At 35.7% G+C, this 13,463-nt stretch overlaps 1 protein-coding gene across 4 annotated transcripts in view; it reads left to right on the forward strand.

Annotated features, from left to right (window-relative positions):
• Positions 1–13,463, forward strand: part of MAPK10 (mitogen-activated protein kinase 10) — a 72,914-nt gene that overhangs the window by 20,339 nt on the left and 39,112 nt on the right. For all 4 annotated transcript variants that reach the window (XM_036762422.1, XM_036762424.1, XM_036762426.1 and 1 more), the window contains exons 4-7: positions 3,022–3,080; positions 6,698–6,836; positions 7,792–7,957; positions 11,045–11,116. In XM_036762422.1, the coding sequence (XP_036618317.1) occupies positions 3,022–3,080; positions 6,698–6,836; positions 7,792–7,957; positions 11,045–11,116 (436 nt within the window). The remainder of the gene's footprint in view (positions 1–3,021; positions 3,081–6,697; positions 6,837–7,791; positions 7,958–11,044; positions 11,117–13,463) is intronic.

Here is a 13,463-nt window from a genome sequence, read left to right on the forward strand (position 1 = left end):
ATATTAAGGGCAAGAAAAAATGCAGAACAACTTTACTCTATGGTTCCTGTAATTTAAGATTGTTTTTCCTGTCTGTATATTCTATTTAATTTCACTACCCTCCTGATAGCTTTTTATATTAAATTTCTCTAAAACCTATATGGTATTGAATGATTAATCTCATAGGCATTCCTTTATGAGGAAATTAACCTTCTTTGATTACTTTGTTCCATATGACCAGTATAGCCTCATAAAACTCAAAGCCATAGAGTATTTATTCTTTATAATACCGGTTTCATCATCAGTAGATACTATGACAAATTTCTTCATCAGTTCTAGCCCCTTCTGCTGGCTTCCTACTTTTTCATGTACACCTTCTGCTTTAGAATGTTACCTATATATAATAGAATAGAATAATATACTACATAGTACTGTAGTGAATGGGCCATTAAGAACAGGATAAGAGATGTAACTTTTTTTATAATCACTGAGTAAGTTGCTAACATGTTATACAGAGTTTTCTCCAATTCTTTGTAGTCCAGATTGCTGCTGCTACAGTAGCACATTTTGAGTATGTTTTATCTCTCTACTAATGATAACTGGGAATCATTCATTACATAGCTGTTGTAATACTGAAACCACTTTTCATCTATATGCGATTCACAGTGATGGTGTAAAAAAATGTTATTTTCTTCAATATGAGAATTCGGTGTTTTGATGATGACACTCCTAGAATTTTGGGAGGGAGGATTCTTTTTATGAGGTGATTATTTTACCTTCAAGTTCTAAATGATCTAGACAGTTTTCATTTATAGTTTCTGGAAATATGGTGATTAAACTTTTTTTTAATCCTGTTTTTTCATTGATTGTCTATTGATTTCATTGAAGTACATTCATTTTTAAATTACTTAACTTGTTTTCCAAGTCACTTGTTTTTTGATATCAGCTATGTTGCATTTTCATCTATTTTTCAATCTTTTGATATTTTCCTAATCTTTTTTTGTGGGGGAGGGAAACTTTCTTTCATGGAGTAATTGATTTCTGTGTGGTCTATTTTCATTTTCATGGAGTTCATTCTTGGTAATGGTTTACTGCTATCTCTTCCAAACTCTTTATTCTCCTTTTAATTTTTTAATCCAGAACTTTTATTTCAGTTTTTTAAAAAAAATCCTTGTTTCATTTTTTCTAGGTATTCATTGAGTCCTTGTGGAAAATCCATTTTTTTTTCCTTTGAGTCTTTGCTTATGTTTTTATGGAGTTATTTGCTTTTTGGGGGGGAATCTCTAGATTTGCAAAAAAATGTTGATACTGGCTGGTATTTAATTTATTCGTGTCAGAACGTTAATTCCTCAATTGGGATTTTATGACAGGGCCAGGCTCCACTCCCAGATGTTCTTTTGGGTGGAGTGGTTAGTCCTGCTTTAGATTGCCTTGGACCTCCAGTTCAAGGTATCATATTCACTTCCTGGGATTAAGTCCCCCTTGATCTTTGAGGTTCAGAGTGCTGAATCTTTAAGGCATTCTCTGGTCTCTCAAGACAGAACATCAGGGATCTTAGAACCCCTGTTTTGAGAGTGGTAGCACAGTACCAGCCTGTTGCTACTCCCTAGGGCCTCAAGTGTGGCTTTCCAAGCACCCCAGCGTTTTCTTGTGGGGTTCTTTAATTCTTGCTGCCTCCAGACACAGAGCCTTGCAGGCTACGTACTCCCCTGGCCTATAGATCTGTTCGCATTGGGCGGCTACCCTGGAATGGCATTGCCTTTGTTTGTAGCCGCTTCTCCTATTGCCCTCAGGATTTTGGATGGCCTCTTGTGCTGTCCTGGAGTGGAATGAGGAGGCCCTTACTATAGATTCTCATTGAATTTCTTGATCCTTATTCGGTCTGGTGTGAACTTTAGGCTTTTACTGCAATACACATGTGGGAGTTGGGTAGTCTACCTCTCGTTCAAGGAGCCATTTAGTAGGAAACCCCAAAAAATTCTGTGAAAATACTAGGTTCTTATTATTTTATTTTAGGTACTGGTTATGTCCTAAAGTATACATAGCCATCTCTTCTTGGCTATTCCTCCAACTTATGCTATCCCTAATGGTGGCTATCTCTTATTCTCAAGATTTGAGGAGACTTGTTTTCTAACATTGTAGCTCCTGAGTCTCCACTGGTATGCTCCCCATTAATTATATATCTGCCAGATTAAATTAGGTTTTAGAAAAGATATTCACTAAGAAGGGATAGAAAAAAAGAACACTTGGTACAAAACATTTCTCCAAAAAGCCTAGGGCACACTATCCTACAAGAACATACAGATATACAGGAAGAATGGTCTCAATGTGCTTGGTAATGAGTCACACATGTAAGTGTGGGAGTGAGGGGATAATTCATAACTCTTGGTGCTCTATGCCTAAGAAAACACTTCTTGAGTCAGTATCGGTCATTCTTTGGTGCATGGGGTCACACTCCTTAAATAACTTTCCCATTTATTACCTTTATCAATGTGTTATATATTGGAAAAAATTACTTAACACTAGGTTAATCAAAGAACTAAAGAAGACAAAAATTAAGAAACAGGAAAAGAAATTTAACCTCAAATTTTTTCCCTTGAGACATTTTGATAAATTTCCCATTTTAATTAACCATTGATATCATCCAAGAAGAAAAGTAATTAATAGACATGTCTTATTCACGTCTCTATACCACACACTCCACATGAGCTTTAGTGTAACTGGTGTTGTGTGAAGAAAAGGAGCAGATTATTCCCCATATAACCCTTTTAACTAGAGAACTCTGTGATTCTTTTTGAAGGAAAAACCCACTACCTTTTTATGTCCATGGAGAACTTATTTCTGTTCTTCTAGGACTTAAAATTTATGGTGGTCATGTAGAGAAGTTTTGAATTTTCTTTCCATGAAATTGGTTTTTCTATTTCTTTCCAAATGTATATTCTGATTTTTGGTAATAGTAGGAGTACATGTAAAAAAAAGTTTAGAACAAAAATTCTTGTTGAATAGATGTCAAATGTCAGTGTCTTGCCTCTTTCTTTTCAGATTATCAGTTTATTAAATGTCTTCACACCACAGAAATCACTGGAAGAGTTCCAAGATGTGTAAGTAAAAGAGAATAATTAAATTCAAGACATGATAGGAAATACAGAACCCAGTGATAAGGGAAAGACAATGATTCTTAATCAGCAAGCAGATGCTGTTCTTTCTATATTACATTTTGAAGATGGAAAAGTGGTTCAGGGGTTGGGTTTGAATGAAAGAAAACACAATATGAGCATCATATGGTTCTCCTTTTCTGTGTGTGTTTGGAGAACACTCATCAGGATAGTGTTCTATCATTTAGGGCAAAGAACACTGAAGTAGGTAAGCATGAGGAAACCTGAATTCCAGACCCATGTCATGTGTTAAAAAATAAGATGATTGCTAAACTTTCTCCCAGTTTTAAGACTCACAACATTTAACATTTGGGCTTAGCTAAGTCACTTAATCCATCTGAGCCTCAGTTTCTCTATCTATAGAATGGGATAAACAATGCCAAACCTATCTATCTGAAAGAATTATTGTGATGATTAAATGAGACAATATAGCTAAATATATTTTTGAAAACTGTAAATTCCTATATAAAGGTAAGGTATGATTATTAACTGGAAATTACTCTAAAAATAAATACGTGAAGCAGACTCCAAGAAATGTGCCAATTCATTTTAAGAAAATTTCTCAAAGAGACTTTTCTCTATTTTTCTACTTTGTTATAACCTTTGATTTTCCTATTCTACTTAGATATTTAGGAAGAATGAGGAAAAGAGAACAAATATCTCTCCAACACATCATATAGCACAGAGGGCAGGTACTCTCTAACTGACACATGGATCCCTTAGGCAAGGTACCCCAGTTTCAAGGTTCTCTGAGGTTGGCATCCCCGCATAAGCCTCATGAGCACCCATCAACGTGTTTACTGTTATAAATCAGCTAGAACATAATTAATTGAAAATAAAGACATTTAATGAAACAACACAACAACAAAATGTTTCATGCTTGAACCTGGGGCATACTTTCCCCAAAATACATATATTAACAGTGAAGGAGTTGGGACACCTTGGGAACATGCATGAAAGGGCACATATGAAGGGAACTTATGTGGCCACAATGAATTTGTGGAAAGGCACACAAAAAGGGAGCATGTTTGACCAGGGCACATCCTTGAAGGGGCAGCTAATGCTTCTGATACTGTAAGGTCATAGATGTCTTCTGATGCTTTCCTCCTGTTGGGCTCACACCCATTGTGTTTGGTGTGTTGTAGAATATCTACTCAGTCAATAAGAATTTATTAAGCACCTGTTATGTATTAGGTACTCTACTAAAATGCAAAAGACAGTCCCTGCTATCAAGGAGCTCACAATCTAATTGTGGAGACAATTATGAACAAATTATGTATCTGACAAATTGGAGATAATCAACAGAGGGAGGGTCCCACAATAAAAACGGACCAGAACATGCCTGCTGTAGAAGATGAGATTCTAGCAGAGACTCGAAGGAAGCCCAGGAAGCCAGGAGGCAGAGATGAGGAGAGGGTGGCAGAAAGCATTTGGGTAATGTGAGATGAGGGGGAACAAGTTCTGGGTGAATGAGTGAAATATTAGGCAAGATTCTTAGCTGAGAAAGCAGGGGAGGGGAAGGGGAGCTGTGGGAGGCTTGAGGAGGGATGAAAACGTTTGGAAAAGCTGCTGTCGTTAGTGGGACAGTGAGTCAAATAAGAAGCTGTGAATATGTGGGGGAGATGTGTCATTTTTACTGATTCATAAGGATGGCTCCACTGGAACTGATGTACGCTTTCTCTATTTCTAGCTTCTACCTTCATTTGGAGTCCTCAAATGAGCCACTACCTTTTCTTTGTATTCCTATTTCAGAAATCTCCACAATAATTTCCTTTTAGAGATTATTATGGTACTCTGAATATAAACCAGATTCATAAAAATTTGATGTTCACAAGAGCTAAAAAGAACTTTTAAGGTAGTTTTGTTCTGAGTGTCCTCTGTTGTCTCTTTCTTGCTTAGAGCTCAGAACTTTAAACTTCATTTTAAAAAAAGCAAAGAGGAGGAAATGAAAATGTGGCAGAGACGACCTTGTGCAGGTGCCCACTGGCAGCTGTTATTCACTATTCAATTCTGGCTCACAGAGCCCAACACCAACATAAGGTCCAAAATCAAGAAGTAGGCTGGAAGAATGAGCAAACAACAACAACAACAACAAAAAAGAATGCCATCATAAAAAGCCATTGTGGTGATAAGGACATAGACCCCAAAAGGAGAGAATGAATCCTTCCTCCAAACAAAGACTCAAAGAAAAACATATCTTGGATAGAAATCCAACCAAAATTCCTGTGAAAGACGAAGCAAGATTTTTTAAGTGCTAAAAATGATTTGAAATACCAAATTAGAGGGGGAAAGGGGAAAAGAAATAAGAACTGTGGAAAAAAAAATTTGGAATGAGAGTTAACAACTTGGCATGAGGACAAAATGTTACCCACAAAAAAACTCCCTGAAAATTAAAATGGACCAAATAGAAGCTAATGATTTCATGAGACAAGATGAAAAAGAAATACTAATACAAAGTCAAAAGACAAAAAGATATATATAAAAGAAAATGTAAGGTATCTCATAGCAAAAACAACTGACCTGGAAAACAACAAAGAGAAAAAATTTAGGAATGATTGGACTCCTCAGAAGGCATGGGAAAAAAGGTCTAGACATCTTATTTTAAGAAATCATAAATGAAAACTGCTCATAACTTTTAGAACCAGAGGACAAAGTAAACTTAGAAGGAATTCATTGGTCATTTCTTGAAAGATTCATCAAAATGAAAACTTTCAGGAATATCATAGCCCAATCCAGAGCTTATAAATTAAAGAAAAAGCACAGCAATCATCTGGGAATTGCCAAGGAGGCAGGATTACACGAAATTTAGCAGGCACCTCTAAAAAGCAGCAGAGAGCTTGAAATATGATATTCCAGAATATCCAGAATGAAAAGGATATGAAAGATGAATGTTAAGAAAACAAAATAAAATTTAACTTAAAAAAGAGGAAGAAAAGCAGGAGCCTCACATAGTCTTTGGACTGGAGAAAAAAATCCTTAGCTGCTTTCTTTGTGATAGGAGTGTTTGTCTGTCCTCAGAGCTTTATAAGCCCCCTGAAAGGAGGATCCTTACTTTTGAGAATCAAGATTTGATAAGAAGTAAAGGAATACAAATCTTCGTACAGTTGATTCTAGACGTCACCCCTACTTCAATTGTTTGTTTCAAATTCTTGCCTTTATTAAATATATATATATATTTTTATATGCCTTTCCAGGATTTGAGTCATGCCCTAAATGTGTCACATAGACTTTGCCACAGGGAGCCACTTGAATCTTTCTTCCTGTTTCTAATCCTAAGAAGTAGATATTACTGAAAGAGAAAGATAAGGAGATGAATCCAGCACTAACCAAAATGATGCTTCTCTTGACAGACCTAGGTTTGTGGTACTGGTAGATTTCATTCTTAGAAATGTTTTTTAATGTCCTTCATTTGCTGATTAGAAGAAATGGAAAGTTCGAAGGAGCAGTGATTTCATAGAAGATTCTAATGTGATTAATATCATTGTGTTAGTATTTCAATAATTTTTTAAAATTCATTTCTATATTTCATAATCTGATTATAACATTGAGGATTTACTCTTTAGTTACCTTGTGATGGAACTGATGGATGCAAACTTGTGTCAGGTAATTCAGATGGAATTGGATCACGAGCGTATGTCTTACCTCCTGTACCAAATGTTATGTGGCATCAAGCACCTTCATTCTGCCGGTATCATCCACAGGGTAAGAATCCATAATTATAAAGATGAATAAGTTACCTCTGAATTACAGAGAAGGGATATAATGCTTAGGAAGGGAACAAATAATAATTATGGATTTTCTTAGCACCAGTAAAGCTGTGATTAAGCAGCATGCACCCTTTTCCATGTTTATAAGGGAAACAAAAAATAGTGATTATATCAGAGATCATATTTTATGTTATTCATCATCTCCTTGAGAGTCAATTTCTGCAGTCAGCTTCTAAAGCACTGGCTTTCTTCCCAGGTATTTGAATGATGGAGGTTGTAGATGCTATTGAAATGAGATAGATTTCTCATAGAATGAAGTGAGCTACCAACGATTGCTCTTTTTTCAACACTTGATCAGAAACACTTGTCATCTCCATGTGGCTACATGGAGAAATTCAAAGGATGATAATAAATTAGTTAGGATATAAGCTTTTGTTTTCCATGAAGGGGCTCTAATTTTTTTTAAGCATACAGAGATAACAGTGAATTTCTTTTCAGGATGTAAAGATGCTCCTGAAGGCATTTTTAAAAGGATAAACTAAAAAATTAGTTGTGAAAAAAAATCACAAAATAGTATGGCAGAACCTAGGTATAGGCCAACATCTCACACTGTATACCAAGATAAGATCAAAAGTTTGATACCGTAAGAAAATTAGGAGAGCAAGAAATAGTTTACTTGTCAAATCTATGGAGAAGTGAAGAATTTATGACCAAACGAGATAGAAAGCATTATGAGATGTAAAACGGATAATTTTGATTACATTAAATTAAAAAATTTTTGCACAAACAAAAAATAATATATTTTGTTTCCTTTTTATAGCATCTTAAACTAGATCCTAGAGGTACTAGGTATTCAATAAGTGTGACTGACCAGCTTACCATGCAAATGTAGTAGAAGGAAATAATGTTCTCAGTATTGTTGGCTTTTTCTGCTTTGTTCCTTTCGGCAGGATTTAAAGCCCAGTAACATTGTGGTGAAGTCTGACTGCACATTGAAAATTCTGGACTTTGGACTGGCCAGGACTGCTGGCACAAGCTTCATGATGACTCCGTATGTGGTGACACGTTATTACAGAGCACCAGAAGTCATCCTGGGAATGGGCTACAAAGAGAATGGTAGGGACTGCCTCCATGGCTAACCCAAAACATGGCAATGGAAAGAGTTCACCTTGTTAAGGAATGAAAAGAAAGAGGCCTCTTCGATTTACATTCACAGCTTTTTAAAAAATGGACTATTTGGCTTGCTATTCAAAATTTCTGCTTAGACTCATTAATTTTTCAAATCAAAAGGAAACCACAGAGATGCAGCCTTTTATAGAGTGTCTACAAGATATCAGAGAAGAAGGAAATACTAGATAGAGACTCTGACTAAGCAATTATAGGAGTAGTTTCTAATTATCATGCATATGCCATAGATGCTAAATAAAAACAGATTGCTTCTAGATTGCCATAAGAACAAAATACTGCAGTCCTTCAGTTCAGAATCTGAAAGAAGGAAAAAAAACTGTATCCATTTTATTTTCCCCATTTCACAGATGGGTGATTCAATAAGGAATTAAAAACAGATTTCCAAAATCCTTGGCAGAAATGTCATCTTCCTTTTCCCATAATAAGTCAATAGAATAAATTGTTCAGGATATGAAGTAATTTTTAATTATTAAATGCTCCTGTCAGTGAAATTAAAGATTTCAGTTGTTTAGAAAAATACAATAATTTTTTTTAAACTGAAAAGAGAGGTCTATTATACTCTTTATTTCCCTCTCTAATTAAATAAAAATGCCATATTTATGAAAATTATCAGGCATAAATCTATCTCCAAAATATGTTCCAGATTGGATCCATCAAATAAAATTATGTTAACTGAGAGTTGCAGTTAATTATTCAAATGTAACTTCAATTAGGCAGTATTCTACCGTGTCACTTTGACCAGATAACTTTGGAAATAAGACACTATATAGAAATAAGCCCATAGCTAAAAGGCTGCTGCAGTACTTATTTCTATAAATTTAATTGTCATTTTAAAAGACAGTTATGTTTGTTTTGTTTTTTAGAGGCAGCTAGGTGGTGAAGGGGGTAGAGCAGTGAGCCTGGTTAGGAGGAACCGAGCTCAAATCTGAACTCAGATACTTCCTAGTTGTGTGACCTTGTGCAAGTCTCTTAATCTCTGCCTCAATTTCTTTACCTGTAAAATAAGGGTGATAACACCCACATCCCAGGGCTGTTGTGAGGATAGAATGAGATAATTTTTGTGAAGTGCTTAGTGCCTGGCACATAGTAGGCATTTCATAAATGCTTATTTCCTTCCTTCCTTTTAAAACACGTAATTGTTAAGAAAAGAGCGGCTGCCTTCTTAGTTTGTTAATGAAATGAATACCCATGAAATTTTCATCGCACTAAGCTTTTTAGTGTCTATCATTAAAAAAGTCATTGACTTTTCATTTAGTTCTGCAGATGAACTTTTTCATAAGACTACATTAATTGTTGTCCCTGCTAGAGAAAACACATTCTGGATGGTATACAGGGAGCATTTTGATGCTTTTGTTCAGAAGAGGAAAAAAAATGTCCAGCTGTTTGGAAAATCTTGCAATAACAGTTACTGAGGGCAGCAAGGTCTGAGTTCTGAGACATTTTTACTGAGAGTGCTGGAATTCAAGTTCTTTCTTCAAGTCCTAAGTAAAAGCAAGTGTGTATCATTGAAAAAAAAACCTGAGTGGGGGTGAGCTGAGTTGGGGGAATCTTCTCAAACTTGGCAAAATAAAATTTCTAGATTAAAAGGAAAGTGATTTTCAAAAGAAAGACAAGAAAGAAAAGTGCAATTGAGGACCTAAATTTGCCTCTTTCATTTCTTTTCTTCAGAGTCATGCTGTAACATTGATGTGAAGCCTTCCCGCTTTTCTCTTTCCCCTTTTGGCACTTTCATGAGTGACATAGCAATTCCTATTTCACTTTGTAGCTGACTGTATCAGATATACTAATCACAAGCATCTGGTCCTCTCTCCTTCTTGGAAGCATGGAAGCTTTCAGGCAGAAGGGAACTGTTTATCCACACATGATCCAAGCAGCCTAAGCACCCACTACTTCCCCCTCTTTTCCTAAAAAATATTTTAGCCTAATTTTGTGTTACAAGGGGGAAAAATCCCTTATTTTGTGTTACAAGCAGGGAAAAATCCTTTATTTTGTGTTATGGGGGGGGGAATCCCTTATTTTGTGTTGCAAGGGCAAAAAAATCCCTTGCTTTAATTTTTTTACATAATAAGACGGAGTGAAAACAAAGGGGAAAAAGTTATAGAACCTATAAAACAGTTAGTGAGGGTTCCAGTTGGCAAAATATACTTTCCAGAAAATCAGGAATAAAAGAAGCAAATTCATTTTGCCTCTATGATAAAAATGCTGTCACTATGAATTTTAACTTAGATCTTTTTTTGGAAGATGAGAAATGGAAAAACTCTGCCTAAATTTTATCCTAAAAGCATTGCCAACTTCTGTGAGGGAAGGGGAAGGCCATGAGCAACCAGGGGTCGAAATTCTTCAGAGATCTTTAGACTATTTTATGGTTTTTCAAGGCCCCAGTCTGTTGAACTCCAATTCTGAGCACATGCTCTTAGTAGGCAGCCCTGAAAATGGCACCAATCCCCTGCCCAGGTTGGTTCATGTTCTTTTCATTACTCTTAAGGATAAAGATCAAAGAGTCATACTCAAGCTATAGTTATTTTAGAGGGGAATGGAAAGGAACAAGAGATTTCCTCTTTCTTGAGCTGGGTTCAGTAGTTTATCAGCTGATTGCTTTGCTTTGAAAGACTGCAGATATCTTTAATGTTAATACCCTTTCAATTGGTTCATCTTAATGGTATTTAGCTTGCCTGGGTTGGGTTGGGTTTTTTTACTTTTATTTTGTTCTACCTTTTATGAATGTCAGAGAAGATCTCTGAGAAAAAACTAGTTCATCTAACTTCAATGAAACATTCTAAATATCAAAGACTTGTTTGTTGTTTTAATCTAAGTTCTTACAATTGCAGTTATTTTATCCATATATTTAGCTACTGAATTCTTTCCCCCTTCTCTTTTGGTCCTTGCTCCATGGGAAGAAAAAAATAATATTTTCTGATTAACCTGCTTCCTCTCCCCACCTTTAAGAAAATTATCTTAGTTAACTTTGCTTTTTTTTTCTCCCCTTCTTCCCTTCCCCAATCTCTCCTGTTCTAGTGGATATATGGTCTGTAGGATGCATTATGGGAGAAATGGTTCGCCACAAAATCCTCTTTCCAGGAAGGGATTGTATCCTTCTGCCTTTTGTTCCAGCTTTGCCTGTTTTATCTTAAGCCTCTTATATTTATTCTGCGTATACCAGGACTGAAAAGGTAGGAGAAAAAAGTTGACTTAGAATGGTAACTGACAGTAACAATAATGTATTCAAGAATTTGACCAGTACCTGGAGAAAAAGCAGAAGGAAAATTAAATAATATCATGGTCATTTTCATCAGACTTTAAATTTTTTTCTTAAATTTCTTAAAATTTCCTTAAACTTCATCTTGTTTCCTAAACTATGTGACATATTCTTATTATGTTGCATGAAAGAAGAAAATATAGACTAGAGAATGGTAAATATATTTGGTAACATTGTTATTATCAGTTAAGGGGGAACCTCAACCCTTTTTCCCAATATGTTAGTTCCTTTCCTTATATAACTATTTTTCTTGCTTTTTTATCTTTAGGAATGTGTGAATTTGTGTTGATATAACTTGCCATTGTATCATGGATTTAAATTTATCTTGATGCAATATGGGATCCTATGTGGGTCAATATAGCATTTTTACCTAAAAAAAATTGATTCTTACATTTTAAATGTCAGCAGTTGGTTTTCCAGTAGCTCTATATGATTTAGAAATAGAACGTTCCTTTCTCAAGATGGCCACCAACGTTATTCTTTCTCCATCTGAAGTTAGAATTTTAAGCATTACTATTAAGTCCTGACAGTATTGCCTATACTGTATTCTACCTGACTTTGCTAGAGGAGATATCTTGGCTTTATAGGATCTAAGCTGCTAATTATTTTTAAAGCAAGGCAAAAAGAAAATGATAGACTTTCAGACCTTTCTAAAATTGGCTTTGTATGTGGTATGGATTCATAAAAATATATTTAAAAATTCACAAATGCATGAAACAGTGAAAAAGTATTGGCTCTGGGTTCATATTCTTCTTCTGGTGCTTACCACCTGTATGATCTTGGGCAAGTCATCACTTACACTGTCTGGGTCTCAGTTTCTTCATGTGTGAAATGAGGGGGTTGGATTAGGTGGCCTTCAAGGTCCTTTCAAGCTATTGATCTATGATCCAAAGATAAGAAGCTAGATTTTTCCAAAGTACAGAGGCTTTTGGGAATTTGGCAGCTTATTAACCAGAACACTTTAATGACTGGCACCTCTATATATCTATAGCAAAATAATAATTTATGTTCATAATAATACCTAAAATTCTTCCAGATACCTAAGTATATTCCAAATTTAAATGATTCATTTTTATTTTTAAAATAAAAAGATTAAATTGGATTCAATTTAGTTTTAAGGTTAATTATATTTTAGTGTATTTTAATTTTTCAATAACCAGTAATCCTTATATGGTTTGTAATGTACTATCCCTTTAATGTTTGTTGCTGAGTTAAGTCTTATCAGCGAGAAAGGGTTTTCTCATAGAATTGGTTGCTGGGGGTTAGTCTGGCTGGGAGAAAAGCAATTCATGATTTTGAATCTGATGAACTGAATGTTATGAATTGGGGAAATATAGATGGCAAAACTATGATAGGACTATCAGCCAAATATAGCTATCTGATGAGAGAGAGGAAGGGAGGAAAGAGACAGAGAGACAGAGACAGAGAGCGAGAGCAAGAGTGAGAGCGAAAGAGAGAGAAAGAGAGAGCGAAAGAGAGAGAGGGAGAGACAGAGCGCATGCGCGAAAGAGAAGGAACTGGAAATAGTCAGTGCTCCAGATGCTTTTGAGAAGTATAGAGCTGAGCAGAGAATGGAAATGGAAGCAGAGAATATGATTTCAATTCAGTATACATTTATTAAGTACCAGTTTGTATCAGCAAGGCGATAGTCACAACATTAACAATAATTGTGAATATGCCTGTGTAGTTCTATATCACAAAATGGAGACCCTCCATATAGAAGGCGGAAGAAGTGAAACATTTATTCAGACACCAGAGAACCAAATCCCCAAACCAGTAAGTCCAACCTATCCAAGCAGTAACCAAATCCCAGAACCAGTAAACCTACTTCATCATAGCAGCAAGGAACTTAAGACATAATATCACAGCATGGAGTCTCACCATCCCATTAGCCTTCCTGCCCTGCTGGGGCCTTCCTACAAACACTCACAAATCCTAGCTCACTCCTTGCCTATGTCCTTCTCCTCCCATGGTTCTAACTTGCTCTGAGCATTTCCTACTCCACCCTTCTGGTTGTTCTAGTTGAGCAAGCTCCTCCTACCATGTATGACTTAGGCTTCCTGTGACATAAGCAGACCTATTAATGGGTGGGAAAGATCTTCAAATTTACATTACCATCACACAGTTATATGCTAGCACTGTACTAAGTGCTGGGGATACAAATAAGAAAGAGAAAAA

Source organism: Trichosurus vulpecula, chromosome 6 (assembly GCF_011100635.1).
Source record: "Trichosurus vulpecula isolate mTriVul1 chromosome 6, mTriVul1.pri, whole genome shotgun sequence".
NCBI lineage: Eukaryota > Metazoa > Chordata > Mammalia > Diprotodontia > Phalangeridae > Trichosurus > Trichosurus vulpecula.